Genomic DNA, 21,619 nt, shown 5'->3' on the forward strand with positions numbered 1-21,619 from the left:
CACTGGGATGGAGCCCACAACCTGGGCCTGTGTCCTCACCGAGAATCGAACCGGGACCTCCTGGTTCCTAGGTCGATGCTCACCCCTGAGCCGCGCGGGCCAGGCTTCCTTTCTTTTATAATTGTTTGACCTCATGAACCCCACACTATAAACATCCTGCAGAGATGTGTTTATTGATTTTTAGAGAGAAGGGGAGAGAGCGAGAAAGAGAAACGTCGAGGTGAGAGAAACTGGTCAGCTGCCTGCCCCATGCCCTGACCGGGGTGGGACTCGCAGCCTAGGCATGCGCCCCAGCAAGGACCCGAACCCGCAGCCTGTGGTGCCCGCACGGGGCTCGCCTGCTGAGCACCGGCCTGGGCAGGGCCCGCTGACTCCGAGTCCCTCTGCTCCGGGCCTTTCCCGGGCTCCGCTCCGCCCAGCGGGGCCAGCCTGGCTGGCACCGAGGGCCTCTCCCAGGCCTGTGCCCCCCACCCCCAGACTCCCAGGGCACCCAGGACCCCTGCTGCAGGCCGGCCTGGGCTCAGCCCTGGACCACAACACAGTGCGATCGCTGCCCCTCTGGCCCCGCCTCCCACTTCCACGCAAGAGGGGCCTCAGAGCCCGAGGCGGGGCTGGCCCCCCAAACCGGGCTCCCACTGGCTTGTTCGCTGCGGCCGGGGCGACCTCGGGCTCGCAGAGATGGGGCCTCCGGGAACACGCAGTCCAGCGCGGAGCCCGTGGGCCGGTCAGTGCGGCACGGGTGGGGCCTCCTGGCGGAGCCCGCAGGCTGGCTCTGAGAGGCTTTCCTGGGCTCCGGGGCTTCAGGACGGGCCGGGGCGATTGCGAGAGGAAATTTCCAGAGTGGAGTGACCCTGACCTGGATTGGGGGACACTTTCCTGCTGCCGGCCCAGCCCACCTCGCCTGCTCCTCCGCTTTCTGTCTGCCTTGGGCCCCTCCCTTCGGCCAGCCCCCAGGTTTCCCCAGGGGAACCCCGTGGGCTGCAGCCTCCTTGGGGATGGCTCTCCTTGGGAGTGGGCTGGATGGAGCCTGATGGCCACGTTGGAGATGGGTGCGCCCGGGGCTCCCTGAGGGTTACTATGGAGATGGGTGCGCCCGGGGCTCCCTGAGGGTCACTATGGAGATGGTCCTCGCCTGGGGCTCCCTGCGGGCAGGGCCTCTCTGACCACAGGCCTCCTCTGACCAAGCTTCTGCCTTCCCAGGGTACCCCTCCCTCATGCGGAGCCAGAGCCCCAAGGTCCAGCCCCAGACTTGGAAATCTGGCAAGCAGACTTTGCTGGTGAGTGCCGAGCCGTGCGGAGAGTCTGCCCAGGCCGGGCGGGGTGCTGAGTGGCTCCCGGTGACAGCTGTCACTTGCCCGGGGCCGTGGGGGCCGTGACATCCCTGGGCCGTGGTGGGAGGAGGCAGCAGTGGCCTGAGGACATGCGCACAGCAAAGGGCAGAAGGAATCCAGGACCACAGGCAGGGGCGAAGTCAGCAGGGACTTTCTGAGCCTGTTTTCTCATCTGTAAAATGGGCAGCCTGGGCTATGATCTGGCAGATGGCTGCTAGGCACCTGCTTGCTGAATGACGGCTCTGCTGCTGCTCTGGGAGGGCGACAGCTCAGCTGGGACCAGCACCTGCCCCAGCACCAGCGAGGAGCCCCATGCTGGGGCAGCAGGGGGAGGCGGTGGGCGTGCTGAGGCCACATCTGCAAACTTAGGAGCAGATGTGTTTCGGTTTTGGTAGCTGATGTGCCAGGCCCTGCAGAGCTCAGCGACCAGGGCTGTCCTCAGACGCTGTGCCACAGTCTCCGCAGGCTCACCGTGGAGGCCGGGTCCGGCCCTGCAGGGGCCAGCCCACTGTCCGGGGAGGGGGCTCGTGGCCACCTCGAGATGCTGGCCTGGCCCTGGTGCCTGCAGCCACGCCCAGAGCTGGGAGAAGGGGGGGGTGATCCTATGCCAGGGGGCTGGCCACCTGAGGGTTGGCCCCAGGCCTCTCACCAACTTGCCATGTGACCTTATGGGAGCCATCTTCCTTGGTGCCTTAGTTTCCCCATCTATAACATAAGTCAGATGGCTGGGATGATTTCATAGCTCTTCCAACTCTCACAGGCTGTGACTGACATATAGAGGGACAAGGGTGTGGGGGGCATCCCCTGCTCAGGTGCCCTGGGCTCTGGGCTCTGTCTCTGCCCGCCCACCGCTGGGGCCTAAAGGACAGCACTGCTCACTTGTTGCAGAAGACGGGAGAAAACCAAGCCACGCTTTTTTTTTTTTTTTAAATATATTTTATTGATTTTTTACAGAGAGGAAGGGAGAGGGATAGAAAGCCAGAAACATGGATGAGAGAGTAACATCCATCAGCTGCCTCTTGCACACCCCCTACTGGGGACATGCCCGCAACTCAGGTACATGCCCTTGACCGGAATCGAACCCGGGACCCTGGAGTCTGCAGGCTGACGCTCTATCCACTGAGCCAAACTGGTTTCGGCCTAAGCCATGCTTTAGAGAAAAGGAGTTACACAGTTTATTACACCGGCAGACTCAGCAGAATAACTTCCCAAGTCTGATTAAAGCAATATCAGGAGCTTCTCTTTTATATCTTTCCAGTGTCTTTATCCCACAGACATGGGTAATGCTTCTGGTCCTTTAGAGCTTTTCAAAAAGGGGCCCAGGTGTTGGGGGTCTTAAGACCATATCTAAGGGTCTGGCCTGGTGCCAGGGCTAATACCACCCCCCAAGGCTGTGCACTGCTCATCGTTTATGCCTCTGTATTTAGGTGAAAGGTCTTGCAAGACCAGTTTCTGGGAAAGAGGCAGTGAGTTAATGATAGGTTATCAGGAACATGCACTGGGCTTGCTGCACGGATTCAGATTGCTGGCCCCCAAATACTTCTCACACTGACCATCTTACCGACCCGCCTCCCTGAAAGCGAGGTGCAGCCATGGCCAGGCCGTTTGCTTTGCCGTTGAAGGTCGGAGACCTGGTCCGGACGCTGCTGCTCAGGGCTGTGTGCCTCGCCTGCCGTTCCCTCCCTGGCCTCCATCTCTTCCCGTGCTCACAGGCGGGTCCCTGAGGCATGAGCTGACTGGGCCCAGCCAGGAGTCCCAGGAAATACAGGGTCTACGCTGGCAAGGCCGAGGCCAGGCTGGAGGCGCCTGGCGTCTCCTGGGTCAGGGTCCGGGTGCTGCTGGGCTCGCTCTGACCAGCTCAGGGACGAGGCCACAGGGCTCGCCAGGGCCCGGGAAGCAGGAGCGCTGATTCTGTGAAGCCACTGCTGCATTCGCGTTCGCGCAGGGGGGCGGAGCTGGCCCTGGCTCTGTCCTGAGGCTTCCTGACCCCAAGGAGAAGCCAGGCGGGAGGGGCTGAGCCAGGCGTGGTCCCTGTGCGCAGCCTCTCCACTGCCTCTGAGCCCTCAGACTCAGAGTGGTTTGGAGAAATGGTGGGATGGGGATGGGCCGGACCCAGCTGCTGGGCCTGGCGCTCCGGCTCCTCTACTTACCAGCTGAGGAGCTTCGCCTCTGCACCTCGGTCTGCCCGTCGGAAAGGGGTGTGCGAGCAGGAGCCAGGGATGGGTGGCGGTGCAGCCCCAGAGTGAGCGTGCTGTGGCTCATGAGCAGAGCCGCGGAGCCAGAGCTGGGAGGCCCGGGCCACGGAGGGACTGGATGAGGGGCTGAGGTGCAAGCTCACCAACCAATGGCGGGAAATGGACTCTAATTAGGATGTGAACCTGGGACTCTGGCAGGGGGCCAGTCCTGATCACAGGATAGGCTCCAGCTGGTAGAATTGTTGGGGTTCAGACCACTGCTGCTTCCCGGGGGTCGGGGGATCCCCGCCATCTGCGCCACTCACTGCTCTTGTCCCGCAGTCTCACCACCGGCCGTTCTACGTGAACAAAGGCAACGGGATTGGCTCCAGCGAGGCCCCGTGACCCCGGAGGGACGAGGCACCCCCTCCCGCTGACCCGCTGCTCTTGCTACTGTCCTCGGGGCTGCAGGAAGGCCCGTGCTGACCGCCGTCCCAGCCCTCTGCCTGCCCCATCGCCGTCCTGGCCGCCCCACCTTCCCCATTGGCACCCTCCGCCCGGCCGCTCTCCCACGTCGGGCTTCTGCTGGCCACGGCTCCCTGCGCTCAGAAGCGAGCTTCGCGGGGTGGGAGAGCAGTGGGCCTCTCCCCGCCCCCTTTGCTGCTCAGTGGGACTAGCGATGGTGCCACATGGTGCCAGCCTGCCTCCTCGCCCAGGCCCCATGCAGTGAGCCGTGGCCCCTGGCCCAGCCGCTCACCTCCCACCCGCGTGGCCGCCTGCCCATGCCCAGCCTGGCAGACCTTCAGCTGTGGCCCCGACAGAGGGGGCACCACCTGGGGCTCCCCACACCCTTTGGATGTGCAATCCCTCAGGGCGGCGGGTGGCTCTCCTGGCGGCGGAACTCCAGCCCATCTCTCCGAGATAAGCTGCTCCCTGGCCAGAGGGGCCCCAGCCCAGCTGCCCTGTGGGACCATCACTTACCTGCGGGCCCTCGGTCCTGTAACCCAGGCCCTGGCCACGGGCAGCGAGCGCCCGAGCCTGTGCTGGGCCATGCTACTCATGAGGTGCCTCTTCGCTGCCCGCTGGCTGCCACAAGCCCTTCCCACCTCCCCATGCCTCCCTGCCCCTCCCCCTCCTGCTGCCCCTGGCCTGGAGAGAGACCAAACCCAGCAGCAAGCAGGGTCATTCTTCTCCCTGCCCTCCTGCCCTCCTCGGCCGGAGGCTGGGCCACTTGCAGGAGGAGGGCGGGCAGACGTTCAGCTCCGGCCGCCCCTCAATAAACCACTGATGGCTCCTTCCTCCGTGTTGAACAAGCGTGCCCCTCATCCGAGAGGACGGCAGAGGAAGGTGGGGGACCTGTCCCTGTGGGGCCCCGCGGCCCCGGGAAGGAGCGGGCACAGGGGCTGGTGCTTTGCCCTCCAGCCTCCCCTGGGCCGTGGGGTGGGCTGCGGTCCCTGAGCGGTGCCCCCTGTGGCCCTGAGGGTGCAGCCTCGCTCCTGGCCTCCATGCGGGCTTCTCAGAGACGTTCCCGGAGCCCTCCAGCCCAGAGGAGGGGAGTGCACGGGGCCCCAGGTCTGCCTGAGTTCCCCGGGCTGCCTGCCGTGGGGAGCTGGTCCCTGCCTGTCCAGGGCCAGGGCCTCACCAGGAGGGTGAAGGCCGAGAGGTGAGAAGATGAAACAGCCATGTCGGCGGGACCCTCCCCTTACACAAGCACCGATCCCCCTTCATCCCTACCGGCTCCATCCATGCTGGGTTGTGGCCATACACCATACAGCGATTGGGGGAGGGGAGGCGGGGCGAGGGGCACCTCCCCCAATCGGGAGGCACGGAGAAGCAGGCGCACTGCCATCCTGCTTCCTCAGGCCCAGCAAGTCCTGACCATGCTGCCCTGTGCCATGGCCCCTCCCGGCTCGAATAGATTACAGTGAGGGTGGTAGGAAGGGACTGGGAAACTGAGCATGGTCCCAGGCTGGGGCACCCTGGTCAGGATGGGGTGACGGCCAGATGGATGGGAGCCCCAAATCCCCAGGTCCCCCTGCCCAGCCACTGCCTCCCCTGCCTTCAGACAGCCAGGGCTCGGGCCCATCCAGCCCTGCTCTGCGCCAGGCTGACAGACCCTGAGGGATGTGGGTGAGGACGGACACAGTCTGTGACAGGGCTAAGGGGCCGCAGCTACGGAAACGGAGCCGCCCGCTGCCGCCTCTGGCTTTGTTGTAGCAGCAGCGGGAACGGAAACTCGACACTCAGCAGGCAGCACCTTGAGAAGACACGTGCGCCCTTTCAGCAAGGACACTCTGAAATCTAAAGAATCTATCGATAGTAAAATGGGGGGTGCTCAGATTTGATTGGAAAAGTCAAGGCAGGGGCTGCCGCCTTCGGCCAGGGCCCCAGAGGCCCGGCCCTTTGGAGATTCCTCCGGACAGACTCCCACCACATCCACTCCCACACGCTGGGCCTGGGTATCCAGGCCCGCCCACCCCGCGCCTGCGTGGCATCGGGGCTGCTGGTCCTGCCTCCTTAGGGTGTGCAGGGACGTGGCAGGCGTCCGCCACTCGGGAAGGTGGCGGGAGAGGGTGACGCCCGCCAGGGCATCTCACCGGGAGCGGCGTTAGGAGCTGGATGGCCCGAGTCAGAGCCCAAAGGGGCGGCTCAGCCTGCAGGAGGGTAACAGTCTGGAAGGATCTTGGAAGAGACCACACACTGTGATGCCGGGCGTGGGAACACTCCCCGCTGAGACACGACGTCATCTCGGAGGCTCAGTCAGCACCAGCAGCAGCGACAGCCTGTCCACCTGGGCCACGCGGTGTTTAACCTCTGCGCTTGGCCGGCAGTCTGTGCCTGTCACCGCCTGCGCCAGGCCGGCAGAGACGGTGAAGCACAGGAGCGTGTGCTCCAATCCTCGCAGTGTGGGAGAGCAGGGGCACCCACAGAACTCTGTCCCCCTCCCATAAGCCGCTGCTCCATGGGGTAGAAGGACGGAGGTTACAGGGGAAGGAGGGTGAATTGCACACACATGTCCCCCCAAGGGTCAGTGATAGCAAAGGGCTGGGTCTTCCAAGAGCTGCTGCTTCCGGTTCCTGCCACGGGGTGTGCGTCTCCGGGACAACCGCAGCTCCACGGTTAGCGTCGGCTCTCCCATCAGAGCAAGACCGGGCTCAGGCAGGCCTATGCTTCTTACGATCCTAGCTGGTCCCCGCCTGCTTTCTTTCACAATGAGCCTCTGGCCGGGCTTCATCTTCATCTGATGACAGTTAAAAATGTGTGACGGAGCAGTGAACACACACACACACAGGCAGAAGCCAAGCCAAGTCAGGATTATCTTTGCTGAGTTGGGACCGAGAGCCCAGACTTTACATTTTACCAACAGCTTTCACCTCTTCTCAGCCAGCTTTTCCCCCCAGAGCAGCAGCCAAGGAGCAATGGCACCGTCAGCTGGTCACGTACCTGCCAGCCGCCGGGCAGGGCCTGGCTGTGGGCACACTGCTCAGCTGGCACAGTGGGGAGCCCAGCCACCAGGCCTGGAAGAGGTCTGGCACTGCCCGGCCTGTGGGTGCTCCCAGGAGGAGGCAGCGGGTGCTGGGTGCTGGGTGCTGGGGCTTCACTGTCCAGACAGAATTTTGAGGAAGAACCTGCCCAGCAAGGCCAGTCTGCTCCCTGGTGCTGCCACGGAAACACATTTCCTTCTCGGCAGAGAACGTGGCACATCCCAGAGGCAAATGTTAAAAATCTACTTGTATTGGTTTCAGAGAGGAAGGGAGACGGGGAGGGAATCACTGACCCGCTGCCTCCTGCAGGGGATGGAGCCCGCAAACCGGGCTCGGTCTGATGGAATCGAACTGTGACCTCCTGGTTCAGAGGTCGATGCTCAGCTACTGAGCCCTGCTGGCCAGGCTCAGAGGCAAATCCATGGGAAGTGGGGTGAGGAGAAGTCCTGCATGATGACGACCCCCTCATCTGGGGGTTCCTTCCATCCCTTCCGCCTGCTGTGCGGGAACCACGTTTCCTGAGTGCTCGCTGCCACGTCGGGCTGCTGGCAACAGTGAGCTGGCGAGTCCTGAGGGTTCCCTCCAGCTCTGTGCCCCGCCCCGAGGAAGGCCAGGCCTCTGGTTCCATCGTCCGAGACAGACTGCTGAGCGGGCACCTGTCCGTTGGATCCTGATTTTCTGGGGACCCTTTGACGAGCAGAGACAGAATGTGGGGCGGCTCTGACTGCGGACGGGAGTCCTGTCTGTGGCCAGACTGCTTTGCTCTGAGCACAGAAGGCGCAGGCTCACCTGGTGGGCGCTGCAGGGGGACCTGGGCGCTCACCTGGAATGCAGCCCCCTCCCTCCGGGAGCTCCTGGGAGCATGGAGAGGTCAGCAGCCTTGCTGCCGAGCCAGAGTCCCGGCCCTCTGGAGGCCCAGCCCGGCTCACCCACAGGCCTTTGCTCACCCACAGGCCTTTGCTCACCCACAGGCCTTTGTTTACCCACAGGCCTTTGCTCACCCACAGGCCTTTGCTCACCCACAGGCCTTTGCTCACCCACAGGCCTTTGCTCACCCACAGGCCTTTGCAAATCCAGCTCCCAGTACCTGTGAACTGCCCATTTGGCACACCCTTTGCCTCCTTCCCCTGTAATCTTCGTCCTTCTTCCCAATATGGCAGCTGGCTGGGGGGGAGGGGGAGAGCAGATGTGTGGGGGGGTTGACCCGCTGCTCTCCCACACTGCGGAGGATTGGAGCACACGCTCCTGGGCTTCACCGTCTCTGCCGGACTGGCGCAGGTGGTGACAGGCGGCCCGGACCCCTGGCGGTCTGGTTACAAATGCACAGCCCCTGTGGCATGCCACCCACCCCACCTCTGCTGGCCTCGGACCCAGAGCCCAAACTCCAACCACACTCGCAGAGTGAGCACCAGGAAAGAGAGTAGCATATGCCCCAGGCCTCACTGCAGCTTTAAACAACGCTTGCTGTTATTTATATGTAATAGCAGCTTCCAAAAAACTTGCAAACCCTAGGGCATGCAAACATGTAAATGATAACTGGTTGTTATTCCTCCAGAAACTTAGAATTCAAAAGTTTAATCATCCTTATTAGCCTAGTTTGGTGATCTCAGTCCATATCTTTGCCTTGGAGATGATGATGCATGGTGTCCTGAACAGAAGCCAAAAATTAACTTTGATTTAATGTCAGAATTCCAACCCCAATGTAATTCATCATGCAAATACATTTGTCAAAAATAAATCCGTGAGCACAGGACATACAGATTATAGGGTTGTACAGCTGAAACCTGTATAATTTATTAACCAATGTCACCCCAATAAAGTCAATAAATACATTTTAAAAAATAAAAATAAATAAAGCAGGCTCATCTCAGAACAGAAACCCAAGGAAGAAACACAGAGTCCCTGGTCTCAGGTTTCTGTAGTTAATTTAAAAACATTGAAACTGTAAAGAATTTTGTGAGTTTATTTGAGCCTGTTATCAAAACAAACTGTTTATTTCCCTCTGGTTTCCGCATGTGTTTTTAACTGCACATTCTGGAGAATGGCGGGTCCACCTGTGTTCATACCTGGCCATCAGAGGAGGGGCACGGGTGGGGACATGAAATCCACTGGTGATAGACTGGAGAGGCGGGAGAAAGCAAAGCGGGAAACCCTGGGACTGGGTAAAAAGTAAAATGATGGACACGTCCTCAGGTGGGTGCAGGGACAATTAACACGGTAATGAAGGACTTCGTGGTCTCTGTCCTGGCGCCCAGCACGTCAGGCTGTGCCCAGGGGCTCCGGGAAAAGGGAAGTGACAAGCTACCAGACACTTCCACGGTGTGTTATCACTGATGCCGAAAGACTGACGGGCTCCGGGAAGGTAAAGGCTGGCCTTGTCAGGGAAGATACCGGCCTAGGAGGTGACTGCACCATCACTGCTTTAGTTAAGGTTTCATTTCACACCATCCTTGTGGTGACTTTAGGTCTGAGTCAGCAAGACCGCCATGCAGGCCGCCCTGAGCTGTCAGGTCCGCATGTGGCCCCTCCGGTCCACACTTCACACTCACACCCTGAGCAAGGCCCCTTGGAGGTCCTGCCCCCGCTCGGTGTAATTCCGATTTCTTTAGAAAGATGATTGTGTTCATGTCCCAGCCACTCACAGTGCGCACACTAGGAGCTCGTGACCGAAAGGCGTCCTCACAGTCCCGGGACCAGACACCCAGTCAGGCGCCAGCCGGACCTCGCCCCCAGGCTCCAGCAGGAGCCTCCCGAGCTCCTGTGTGTGGGGCCCTGCTCCTGGACTGGAAACACCCGGAGCACCGGAGACAGACACCCTCATTTCCAGGCGCACTGCCGGCTCCGCCAGCCGCCCGGGGAGGCTGGCTGCTTTGTCCCCAAACAAGGCCGGGCTCCGGACCCGGCGGGCTGCAAAAAGCCGCGCTGGGTGGCCGTGAGGCCACGCCTGAAGGCCAGGCCCGCCGGCTGACCATCGCCCGGGCTGCGTCCGGCGCGGCTCAGGCCTCTGCAAACGGGGGCGCTGAGGCAGCAGCCTGGCAAGCGCAGATCGCTAAAGGCAGTGACCAGACTACAGGCGAGCAGGAGGTGCATTAGGAATACACAGTCAGGCTGCTAGTCTCCCCCAAAATGCCTCATTTCCCTCAGACTCGGAGCTCTCCCGGACTCAGAGCCAGGAACCCCCGCTCCGCCTCCTTCCCCGGGTCTCTCCTGGGCGTGTCCTTGTGAGGACACTTGCCACTGAACTTGGGGCCCTCCCTCCCAGGTAATCGGGTGATTTTGCTCGAGATCCTTCCACTTCCTTCTTCCTCCAGATCAGGCCCCGTCCCAGGTTGGTCTCCAGGACACAGACTGGTCCCTCGGCGCGCCTGCTCAGACCCACCGAAACCCGCCCTGCTGCTGGGGTCTGAAACGGCCAACAGCCAAGCATCGCCCTGCCCCGCACCCTTCCCCCGCCCGCCCATCACAGGGCCCCTCCGAGGAAGATGCCCAGACCCCTGCCACTGCCCCTGTGCTGCACCCATCCGCCACCTCCCTGTCCACACCTCTCCTGAGGCCAAAGGCCAGAGCCACGCTCACTGCTGCCGCCTGTGGCTGAAGGAGCTGTCAGGCTGGCACACTCCTGCCTGCTGACAGGGGGTGTGGGGAGAGGGAGGGTGCACAGGGGCTGAGGGAGCCCTGGGCGGGGGTCTGGAAGCTCAGATCCCAGGCCAGGCCTCAGCCAGTGGGTGGGGGTCTCCCGCTGGGGGCAGGGCTGTCTGAGCCCAGCGTGGGCCTGCACCAGCCCGGTGCTCTGAGTTGCTCTGAGTCTGGGCGGAGCTTGCAGGGGTCCTGGGAGATGGATGTAAGGATGAGTCCTCATTACAGAAGCCAGTGGCACAGCCATCAGACAAGGCGGTCCCACAGGCAAACACCCGCCCCCCCCCCACACACACACACAAGCCTCCCAGTTCACCACCAGGAGAGGAGGCTGGGGCCCAGCACAGCCGGGCGCAAGGGAGAAGCATCCACGTGGTCCTCAGGGCTGGCCGGGAGCTCCACGTGCCTGGGAGCCCAGTGCGGGGCTGAGGGGCAGGGGCAGGGGCTGGGGCAGGGGCAGGGCAGGGGCAGGGGCTGGGGCAGGGCTGAGGCAGGGCTGGGGCAGAGGCTGGGGCAGGGCAGGGCAGGGCAGGGGCTGGGGCAGGGCAGGGGCTGGGGCAGGGGCAGGGGCTGGGGCAGGGCAGGGTTGGGGCAGGGGCAGGGCAGGGGCAGGGGCTGGGGCAGGGCAGGGTTGGGGCAGGGCAGGGCTGGGGCAGGGCAGGGCTGGGACTGGGGCAGGGGATGGGGCAGGGCCGGGCTGGGGCAGGGGCTGGGGCAGGGCTGGGGCTGGGGCAGGGGCTGGGGCAGGGCAGGGCTGGGGCAGGGAAGGGCTGGGGCAAGGCAGGGGTAGGAGATGGTGCAGGGCATGGGCAGGGTGGGGCAGGGGTAGGGGCAGGGCTGGGGCAGGGCAGGGCAGGGGCAGGGGCTGGGGCAGGGCAGGGCATGGGCAGGGGTAGGGGCAGGGCTGGGGCAGGGGTAGGGGCAGGGCAGGGGCAGGGGATGGGACAGGGGCTGGGGAAGGGGCAGGGCAGGACTGGGGCATGCGCTGCAGCAGGGCTGGGGCAGGGCAGGGCTGGGGCAAGGCAGGGGCAGGGATGGGGCAGGGCAGGGCAGGGGTAGAGCTGGGACAGGACAGGAGCAGGGCAGGGCTTGGGCAGGGGCAGGGGCTGGGGCAGGGTTGGAGCTCCCCTCTCCCTTCTCCCCTCTCCCCTCCCCCCATCCCCCTCTGCCCGCTCCCCTCTCCCCTCTCCCTGCTCAACTCTGCCCTCTCCCCACCCATCTCCCCTCTTCCCATCCCTCTCCCCTCTCCCAGCTCCTTGCTCGCCTCCCTTCTCCCCCCGACCCCACTCTCACTCTCCCTCCCCCTCTCCCAGCTCCTCCGCTCGCCGCTCCCCACTCACCCTCTCCCTTCTCCCTCTCCCCCTCCCTCTCCCTCTCCCCCGCTCCCCCTCTCCCCTCCTCCCCTCTCCTCGCCCCCTCCCCCTCTCCCCTCTCCTCTCTCTCCTCTCCCCGCTCCCCTCTCCCTGCTCCCCTCTCCTCTCTCCCGCCTCTCCTCGTCCCCGCTCTGCCTCTCTCCTCTCACCGCGCTCCCCACTCCCCCTCGCCCCTCGCCTCTCTCCTTCCCCCTCCTCCCTTCCCCGCTCCCCTCTCCCCCCCGCGCCCCTCATCCTCTCCCCGGTCTCCTCTCGCCCTCCCCGCTCCCCACGCCCCTCTTCCCTGTCCGCCCCTCGTCGCCCCTCTTCCCCACTCCCCTGTCCTCTCCCCTCCCCCTCTCCCCGCTCCCCACTCCCCTGTCCTCTCTCCCCCCCTCCCCCTCCCCGATCCCCTCCCCTCCTCCTCTCCTCGCTCTCCCCCTCTCCCCTCTCCTCTCTCCCCCGCTCTCCCCGCTCTCCTCTCTCCTCTCCCCGCTCCCCACTCCCCTGCTCCCTCTCCGTCTCTCCTCTCCCCGCTCCCCTGTCCTCTCTCTCCTCTCCCCACTCCCCTCTCCTCTCTCCGCTCTCCCCGCTTTCCTCTCCCCTGTCCCCACTCCCCAGTTCCCGCTCCCCTTCACCCAGCTCCCTGCTCAGCTCACTGCTCTTGTTCGGAGAGAAGGCAGGTGGCCCTCCCTCCTGCTAGCCTCTGTGCAGCCAGCCCCGCCCCCAGCAGCCCCCCCCCCCCCCAGCGGCTGGGTTGCTTGGAGGCTGGAGAGCACACCTGGAAAGAGAGGTTTCTCCCCCAGAAAGGCCTTCCTTTTGAGAGGCAAAGGGGTGGAAGCCATGGGCTCCCTGGCTGCAGCCCGAGAGCCAGGCAGGGGCTGGGCACAGCAGCGCCCGGACTGTGGACACAGAGGCCCTGGCCGGCGTGGGGTGCGGAGGGGCGCTGCTGCGCTGGGGGGTGCCAGCCACACTCTGGCAGCCTTGTCCCCGTGAGGGTTCCACCGCTCAGGGCTGCAGGAGCGCCAAGCCACGCGCCTCCCCCTCCTGCCCCTCTGCTCCTCCCGTCCTCGCTAACGTCGGTAAGGATGTCTCTAAAGCGCGCATTAAGAGCTCCTGGAGGCCAGCCACACCCAAACCTCAAACCCGGAGCCTGGTCCCATCTCCACAAGGGCTCCCGCCCCAGCCACACTGCACAGGGCCTGCCCCGGCTTCCCGCCCTCCCAGCCGTCCTGCCAAAGCCGCTCCCGGAACCTGATTTCCACCAATAGGACCGAGGCTTTCCTTATCCAATCAGGCTGCACGGCTCTGGCCAAGCAGAACAGCTCTAACCTAACCAATCAGGACAGTGGCTTTGGACCAATCAAACTTAGAGAATTGGGAGTCCACATTTGCTTAAGGACAGACCCACCAGGGACCAGAGGCGGGGACTTCTCCCTACATAAGTCATCTCCTCCGTGGCTCTCCCTTCTGCTCCGGGACAGGGTCTTCCAGGCTGAGCAGCAGCAGCAGCAAGAAAGGGGACCGCACTCCCAGCTCAGCCTTCTCAAGAGTGACAAGCGTGACCGATGCAGCAATGCCCACACCCTGGGCACCACAGGGCCATGTGTGCCCCTGGGGATGCTATAGGCCCCACCCTTGGTGTGGGTCCCGCCCTCTGGGTGAGAGGACAGGGTACCTGCAGGCAGCCAGAGGCAGGCGGGGACCCACTGCACCGGGCAGCGGGTGGGCTCAGCCTGGCCTGCGGGAGAGGGGAGAGGGACGGGGAGAGGGGAGAGGGCAGAGTGGAGCAGGGAGAGGGGAGAGGGGAGCGGGTAGAGGGGGATGGGGAGAGGGGAGAGGGGAGGGGGGATAGGGGAGCCCCATTTTCAAAGAAGAAGGGAGAGAACGAGAGAGAGAATCACCAGTGAGAGAGAACCTTCGACCGGCTGCCTCCTGCACATCCCCCCTGGGATCGAGCCCACAGCCCAGACGTGTGCCCTGTCCGGAATGGAACTGTGACCTCCACTGCTGGGCCACGCGGCCACGCGTGTCTGTCGTGCCCACAGCGACGCCGTGTGTGCCTCCGCTGCCTGCTTCCACTGCAGTGCCCGCGGCATCCCTCGGCCCGCCCCCTCTCGCAGACCCCGCCGCCCCAGCCGGCGGGAGCTCACGGGCCCTGGCCGCCTCCGGGGAGGGAGGGCCTTGCGCCACGTGAGGCACCGAAGCCAGTGAGTAGACAGTCCCATTAAAATGAGAGCTGCTTGCCCAGCCCGTGTGGCTCAGTGGATGGAGCAGTGGCCTGCGGACTGAAGGGTCCCGGGTTCAATTCCAGTCAGGGCACGTGCCCGGTTTCAGGCTCGATCCCCAGTGTGAGAGTGCAGGAGGCAGCCGGTCCATGCTTCTCTCATCACTGACGTCCTCTCTCTCCCTCTTCCTTCCTCTCTGCAATCAATAAAAATATATTTTAGAAAATGAGAGCTTCTCATCTGGGGCGTGAGAGGAGGGAAAGGTGATGCAGAGTGTCATGCGGGCTCTTACAAAGGAAACAGCGCCTTCTATTTGTGGAGCCTCTGTGCTCCTGCGGGGAAGCTGGGACGAGCCTGCGTTTCACGGAGCAGGGAGGGCTGGGGGCAGGCCCGCGCTCCGCTCTCAGACCCTCCGCTCCGCCCGCTGACACGGAGAGGGAGGAGGCCGGCGGTGCGCCGCGAGCACCCAGCGACGTGGGCAGCACCAGACGCCCTTAATGAGCCGCGTCCCCCCCAGGGGCCGCTGGGCACCGCCGCCCCCTGTGGGAGGAGATGGGCTCAAAACACACAGGGAGCTCTGAAAAGAAGAATGAACTCCATGTGTGTTTTGAGCCCATCTCAAATATTTGTAAACATGAAATATTTGTAAACATGCTAACATAATGCTGTTGGATCACATAATATACATTAGTCATTTGTTTAACTTTTTAAACGATGACATCCCATTATAGGCCCAAGGCAAATATATGTAAAATCCTTGTGGGTGTGAGGGGGGAGCGGTGAGGGGTGGAGAATGGGGGGGGGGGGCTGGGTGTGCAGGAGAGAGCAGAGCGCGTGGCCCGTGAGGTAAGTGTCAGGACGGGTGAGGTGGTGGCCTTTGAAACGCACGAATGGGCGGAATGGAGGTGAGAAAGCAGCAGGAGGAAGGTGTGTGCCTGTCCCTGCAGCGAGGGGGGGGGGGGGGGGGGGGGGGGGGGGGGAGCGGGAACAGGGCGGGAAGGGGAAGCCGCCTCCCACAGAGGCTCACCAGTCCTCTCCGCCTCCCCCTCTGGCCCTCCTCAGAGTTCCATCGGGACCTGGGAACCAGGAGGTCACCGTTCGATTCTGGTCAGGGCACAGGCCCAGGTTGTGGGCTTGCTCTCCAGTGGGGGGTGTGCAGGAGGCAGGTGACCAATTATTCTCATCATGGAAGTTTCTATCTCTCTCTTCCTCTCTGAAATCATTTTTTTAAAGGCACCTATCTTGTACCAGTCACTCTGCCAGCTGCCATCTGTGCCCGGGCACACAGCGCTGAGCCGTCACCGGGCGGGATGTGACCACCCCAGTGCTGGCAGCAAGCCCTCCTCCTCCCGGACGGAGCAGCTCAGCCCGAGCCCGGGGCCGGCTGGCCAGCCCTAGGCCTCTCCCTAGAGGCCGGGCATGCGAGCCCAGCCCACCCACCAGCTTGGGCCAGAGGTGGGTGCATGCAGGCCAGGAGGGGGCGCCTAAAAGCAAGCAGAGCCCTCCTGCTGGTGCGACCCTGGCCCCTGGCCCTGTCCGTGGTGCTGAACACGGAGCGGCCTGGCCTCCCCAAAGGAGTGCCCAACGGGACCCTCCTGAAGAAAACGCCAAAACCACACACAGAGACACAGCACCGTGCCTGTGGCCTCAGCCATGTCCCCACGCCTCCAGGCACCTAGATTCCCAGCACCTAGTTTCTCCCTCCGCCAAGTTCGCCCCAGGACCGAGCGGCAGGGGGCAGGACGAGGAAAGGGCTCCAGCAGCCAGGAAAGCAGCCTTGGCCCTCCTGGCTCACCAGTTAGTTAGTCCCCTGCCGCCCTCACGCCAGAGGCTGAGGACCATCACACAAACCCGAACTTCACCTACAGCCCTGCATGCCTCCCTGAGTGAAGTCAGTCAGAGAAAGACACGTGTCACATGACCTCACTCATATGTGGAATCTAAGGAGCAAAATAAACGTGGACGGAGTGGACCGGGAGCCATGGGGCATGGCGCAGAGGGCGGAGGCTCAGAGGGAACAGGGGGAGGGGGAGTGGGTGGGAGGTGATCAACCGAAGACCCTGTGTGCATCTCTGCATGGCCCTGGGCACAGACGGGGGGGGGGGGGTGCTGGAAGGGGTGAGTGGGGAAAAGGGAAAGGGACATATGTAATGTAATTCCTTCAACAATAGAGGCTTATTTTTTAAAAGTCCTGTAACCTATTGGTATGAATATATATAAAAAAATAAAAAGAAACAAAAAGAAAAAGTTCTGCATGCCTTGCCATCTGCAGCACCCGCCCCCCCCCCACAGAAATACACACAAACACACACAGAGACACACAGACACACACACGACATACACAAGACACACGACACATACACACAGACATACAAACACAGAGACACACACAGACACACACACGACACACACAGAGAAACACACAAGACACACAAGACACACACAGACATATGACACATACGCACAAGACACACACACAAACATACAGACACACACAGACACACGACACATACACACAGACATACACACAGAAACACACAAACACACAGACACACACAGAGAAACACACACAAGACACACACAGAGACATGCGACACATACACACAAGACACACAGACATATGACACATATACACATGCACACACAGAGACACACATAGACAGACACACACAGACACACATACAGAGATACACACATAGACACACACAGACACACACAGACATACACACAGAGAGACATACACAGAGACACAGACACACACAGAGAGACACACATACAGAGACACACACAGACACACACACACAGACAGACACACACAGAGACATACACACAGACACACACACACAAGACACACACACGACACATACACGCAGACACACACGCAGACACACACAGACAGACACACACACAGACACACAGAGATACACACACACACAGACACATACACACACAGGCCTTCCTTCCCCCGGCTGCCAACCAGGGCCTCCCTTCGTTCTGCACCGCCCCCATGTCTAGCAAGTGGTCCAACTCCCAGGTGGTTGAACTCCCAAGGGGACAACTTGCATATTAGCCTTTTATTATATAGGATGAGAGCAGCTCATATCCTGACAGCATAGGGTTCTTGTGGAAAACCAACTGGATAGACATGGGAAGATTCACTGAAAAGGAAATGCTAAACAAAGATCAGTCAAGGGCATGAAGAGATGAGGCCAGAGCTGTGACGGTGGAGGGTGTGGGAGGGATAGGTGGTGTGAACGCTGAGAAGAAGAAAAAGAAAAAAAGAAAAAAAAGAAAAAGCCCCTTAAGAACGGCTCCTGGTGGCTACAAGCCTGCGCTGGGCCAGCCTCCTACACTGACCTGCCTGCCTGCACTGTTCCTGCCCTGAGCCAGCCCTTATAAAGGTTTCCTGGACTCCTAGCTCAACCAATAGGATTGAGGCGTTCCCCATCCAATCGGAATTGTGCAGCTCCAACCAATCAGAGTGGCTCTGTTCTGGCCAATCAGGACAGTGCCCTTTGGAGCAAACAAACTGTTTGGAGTCCTCATTTACATGAGCACGGACCAGGGGCGGCGGGGACTCTGCACGTCAGCCGGCTCCCCTCTGAGGGTGCCTGCCCTGTCCACCAGGCGGTCCGCTGGTGATGTCCCCTGGGAGCGGCCCACAGCCCTGTACTGCGCCACAAAGGGGATTCCTGTTGGTGTCAAACTGGCGCCAACAGCCGCCGGTTGAAAGCAGGAAAGCCAGATTCTCCCCTTCGGGGCGCAGGGAACCCTGGGCCTGCTGTGCGGGTCGGCTCCAGCGCTGGCCTGGGGGCGCTTGGGAATCAAGCCTCGGGGATTTCGCCTTCCCCAGCCTTGTCTCTTCCTTCCCATCATGTTCTAGGTCCTTCCCACAGTCCATCCTCCTCACGACTGAGGGGCAGGCAGAGACACCCCATCCCAGCCCACTCACCCTGGGCCCCTCTGATGGCAGCTTGAGAATCTCCTTTGATTTTCGAGAACAGAACTCTTCTAAGGAAACCCCATCCTATGAGTTAAAGCAGCCCTAGCTGGTGTGGCTCAGTGGATAGAGCTCTGGCCTGCAGACTGAAGGGTCCTGGGTTCCATTCTGGCCCTGATCTGGTCTCCATCCTCAGTGGGGGGCATGCAGGAGGCACCAATCTATGATCCTCTCTCATCATTGATGTTTCTCTCTCTCTCTCCTCCCTTCCTGCCTGGAAAAAAATAAATTGTATCCAGTAGAACTAGCAAAGCTGAGTCCCCATAACGTGCAGGAATAACAGCACCAACCGCTGCTAGCATTTGGGCCCGGGAGCACTCACAGGCTCCTCGTTTAAGTCTCTCCTGTAGCTCTTCCTGCACCTCAGGAAACGGGAGCTAAATCATCCCACTTCAGCGAGGAGAACTGTGGCTCAGAGTTCAGCTGCTTTTGGAAGCTCCCCCATCCTCCTGTCCAACCACAGCACCAGCTGGGCCTCCGCCTGGCACCTGCTGGAGGCACAGCATGAGTCACTCGGACCCTCTGCCAGAGACACAGACACTGGGATGCAGAACCCTTCGTCCCACATGGAAGAGCGGAGTGTCTCCCTCTGACCCTGCGCCTCCCGGGCAGAGAGCGAGGCGCGGCAGCAGCCTCTATCGGGCACAGCCACGCTTGCTGTGAAACACCAGGAAATACACACTTCGGGCTTTAAAGCCACCTGCGTCTCTGCACGCTAGTGATCTGAGTTTTGCTTTTTTCTTACAATGAGCCCTTTAAAAAGCAGAACCACTCTTAGCATGGGGACTGCACGGAGCAGGCTGGCTGCGGTGGGCAAGCAGGGGAGGGGCAAAGCAGGCCTCTGGCGGCTCGCATACCAAACACGCGGGTGTGGCCATTGCAGCAGCCCGTTCGGAGGGGTGGTGGGAGCTCTGGAGCTGCAGCTGTGGGCGCGGGGGAGCCCTGCCCCAGGACGGGGAGGAGCTGAGGTTTGTGCCTGGGTCCTCAGTTGTTGAACAAAGTGGCCGACTGAGCCTGGAAGTGCCCCCCCCACCCCCAACACCAGGAGCCTCCTGCTCCGGCTCTCCCTGGACCCCATATTCCCCCCCTCCCCGCCCGCCCTCAGCTGACTCAGCAGCGCTGATCACACCCCAGGTGAGATGCTTAATTAAGCCCCAGTTCCCCAGGCTTCCCAGCAGAAGAAATAGACCAGAGGGGGCTGGGCCAGTGAGGCATTCCCTGGGCACTCGCTGTAGAAATGGTAATAAGAATAATAATAATAAACCCTGGCTAGTGTAGCTCAGGCCCTTGGACTGAAGGGTCCCAGGTTGGATTCGAGTCCAGGGCACGTGCCTCGGTTAAAGACTCCTCCCGGCCTGGGCCCTGGTCGGGGCATGTGCAGGAGGCAACCAATCGATGTGTCTCTCACAACAATTTCTCTTCGTCTTTTCCTCTCTCTTCCACTCTCCCTAAAAATCAATGGGAAAATATCCCTGGGTGAGGATTAACCGTAACAACAACAAAGAAATAGCAATCCCATATAATAAAGAGGGAATATGCAAATTGACCATCACTCCACCACAAAGGTGGGGAAGTTTCCGTAACACAAGATGGCTGTGCCCACAGTGGAGGCCAAGTTCCTGTAACGAGCCTTAAGAGCAACCAGCAGGAACCCAAGGCTGCACCCCCTCCGCCCGTGGGGCTTGACAGGGGACCTCAACGTGCGCCCCACCTGGTGGTTGGCCGGGGGATCTCAGGCTGCTCCCCCCGCCCCCAGCACCAGACTAGGGAACCTCAGGCTGAGGCCCCCACCTGGTGGGGCTTGACGGGGGACCTGAGGCTGTGCCCCCAACCCAGCGGGGCTTGACAAGGGCGGGACCAGCCAGGTCTGGATCTAGCCCAATTGGGGCGGGGGGCAGGTCTGGGTCTCACACAATTTTGAGGTGCATGTGGGTGAGGACTTGACTCTGGGTCCTATGATGCACCCAGACTCTGACAGGAAGATTTTCATATACATTTTACTAATTTTCTTTCATCTCTGACACTTCTATTATAGAGAAAGGGCAAATAGCAATATTAAAATATTTCCTCTAATTAATCCCCTTTTAATGTGCATGAATTTCATGCATCAGGCCACTAGTCTATATATATATATATATTTTTAATATATATATTTTTATTGATTTTGTACAGTGAGGAAGGGAGAGAGAGAGTTAGAAACATCAATGAGAGAGAGTCATCAATCAGCTGCCTCTTGCACACCCCCTACCGGGGATATGCCCGCAACCAAGGTACATGCCCTTGACTGGAATCGAACCCGGGACCCTTCAGTCCCCAAGCCGAAGCTCTATCCATTGAGCCAAACCAGTCTTGGCTAGTCTATATATATTAAAGCCTAAGCAACTCTTACGACCAGTCAACTGAAGAACTGGTTCTATGATGTGCACTGACCACCAGGGGGCAGACACTCAACACAGAAGCTGCCCCCTGGTGGTCAGTGCACTCCCACAGTCAACCTACCTCCCACGCTCCTCCCCCACAACAGCTGGCTGGCCCCAATCAGCCCCGACTGGGACTGGGTGAGACAGCCCTGATCGGCAGGTGTCCGGCCAGGCTCACCCGTGCACGAATTGGTGCACTGGGCCTCTAGTAATAACATAAATGACAGCAGTCATAACACAGAGCCACAGGCACCTGCTTTAGGCCAGGTGTGGCCCTCACACTTTCTGGGTATGAACGGAAACCTCCTCAGAGCAGTGACAAAGGAACTGTTGTACCTCCACGTTACAGGTGAGGAAAGCAGGGCTTGGAGGGCTACAGACTTGCTCAGGGTCACACAGCCAGTCAGGAGCAGGCCTGAAAGGACACCCCCGCCCCTCCCCGCCCCCCCCCGTTCCCATGGCCTCGGGGAGGGGTGCTCAGGGGAGAGGAGGGGAGCCATGGCCAGAGCTGCGGCCCCACTACCCTGGGGTCCAGGCGCCTCAGGGTGGCAAGGTCATCTCTGCTCACACACAGGGTGCAACCCCACTCCGCACGCCCCGTGGCCGCACACGCTGCGCGGCCTGGGCCTGGTCCAGAGCTTCTGTGAGAGCTCGGAGGCAGCACGGCCAGGGCGCCCCGGCGGCAGCAGTAAGTGCCCGGCGGCACGCTGGGCAGGGAGTCACATGCATTTATTCATTTATTTATTCACTTATTTCTATTTTAAATCCTCACCCGAGGATATTTTCCCATTGGTTTTTAGGGAGAGTGGAAGAGAGAGGGAGAGACAGAGAGAAACGTGGATGTGAGAGAAACACATTGATTGGTTGCCTCCTGCATGTGCCCCAAATGTCCCTCAGTGAGGAACCTGCAACTGAGGTATGTGCCCTTGATCGGAATCAAAGCTGGGACCCTTCAGTCTGCAGGCTGACTCTATATCCACTGAGCCACACCGG

General features: G+C 61.1%; 1 protein-coding gene across 5 annotated transcripts in view; it reads left to right on the top strand.

Annotated features, from left to right (window-relative positions):
- Positions 1–20,673, top strand: part of TRIM29 (tripartite motif containing 29) — a 40,456-nt gene extending 19,783 nt beyond the window's left edge. For 2 of the 5 annotated variants that reach the window (XM_036430254.2, XM_036430252.2), the window contains 2 exons: positions 1,201–1,277; positions 3,848–4,042. In XM_036430254.2, coding sequence (XP_036286147.1) covers positions 1,201–1,277; positions 3,848–3,910 — 140 coding nt within the window. In that variant the 3' untranslated portion in view covers positions 3,911–4,042. Of the gene's footprint in view, positions 1–1,200; positions 1,278–3,847; positions 4,085–9,482; positions 9,496–20,662 lie in introns of those variants that run through there. The other 3 variants (XM_036430255.2, XM_036430253.2, XM_036430256.2) reach the window with 2 other exon arrangements.
- The last annotated feature ends 946 nt before the right edge of the window (positions 20,674–21,619 follow it).

The sequence above is a fragment of the Pipistrellus kuhlii genome, unplaced genomic scaffold, assembly GCF_014108245.1.
Source record: "Pipistrellus kuhlii isolate mPipKuh1 unplaced genomic scaffold, mPipKuh1.p scaffold_m20_p_104, whole genome shotgun sequence".
Classification (NCBI taxonomy): domain Eukaryota; kingdom Metazoa; phylum Chordata; class Mammalia; order Chiroptera; family Vespertilionidae; genus Pipistrellus; species Pipistrellus kuhlii.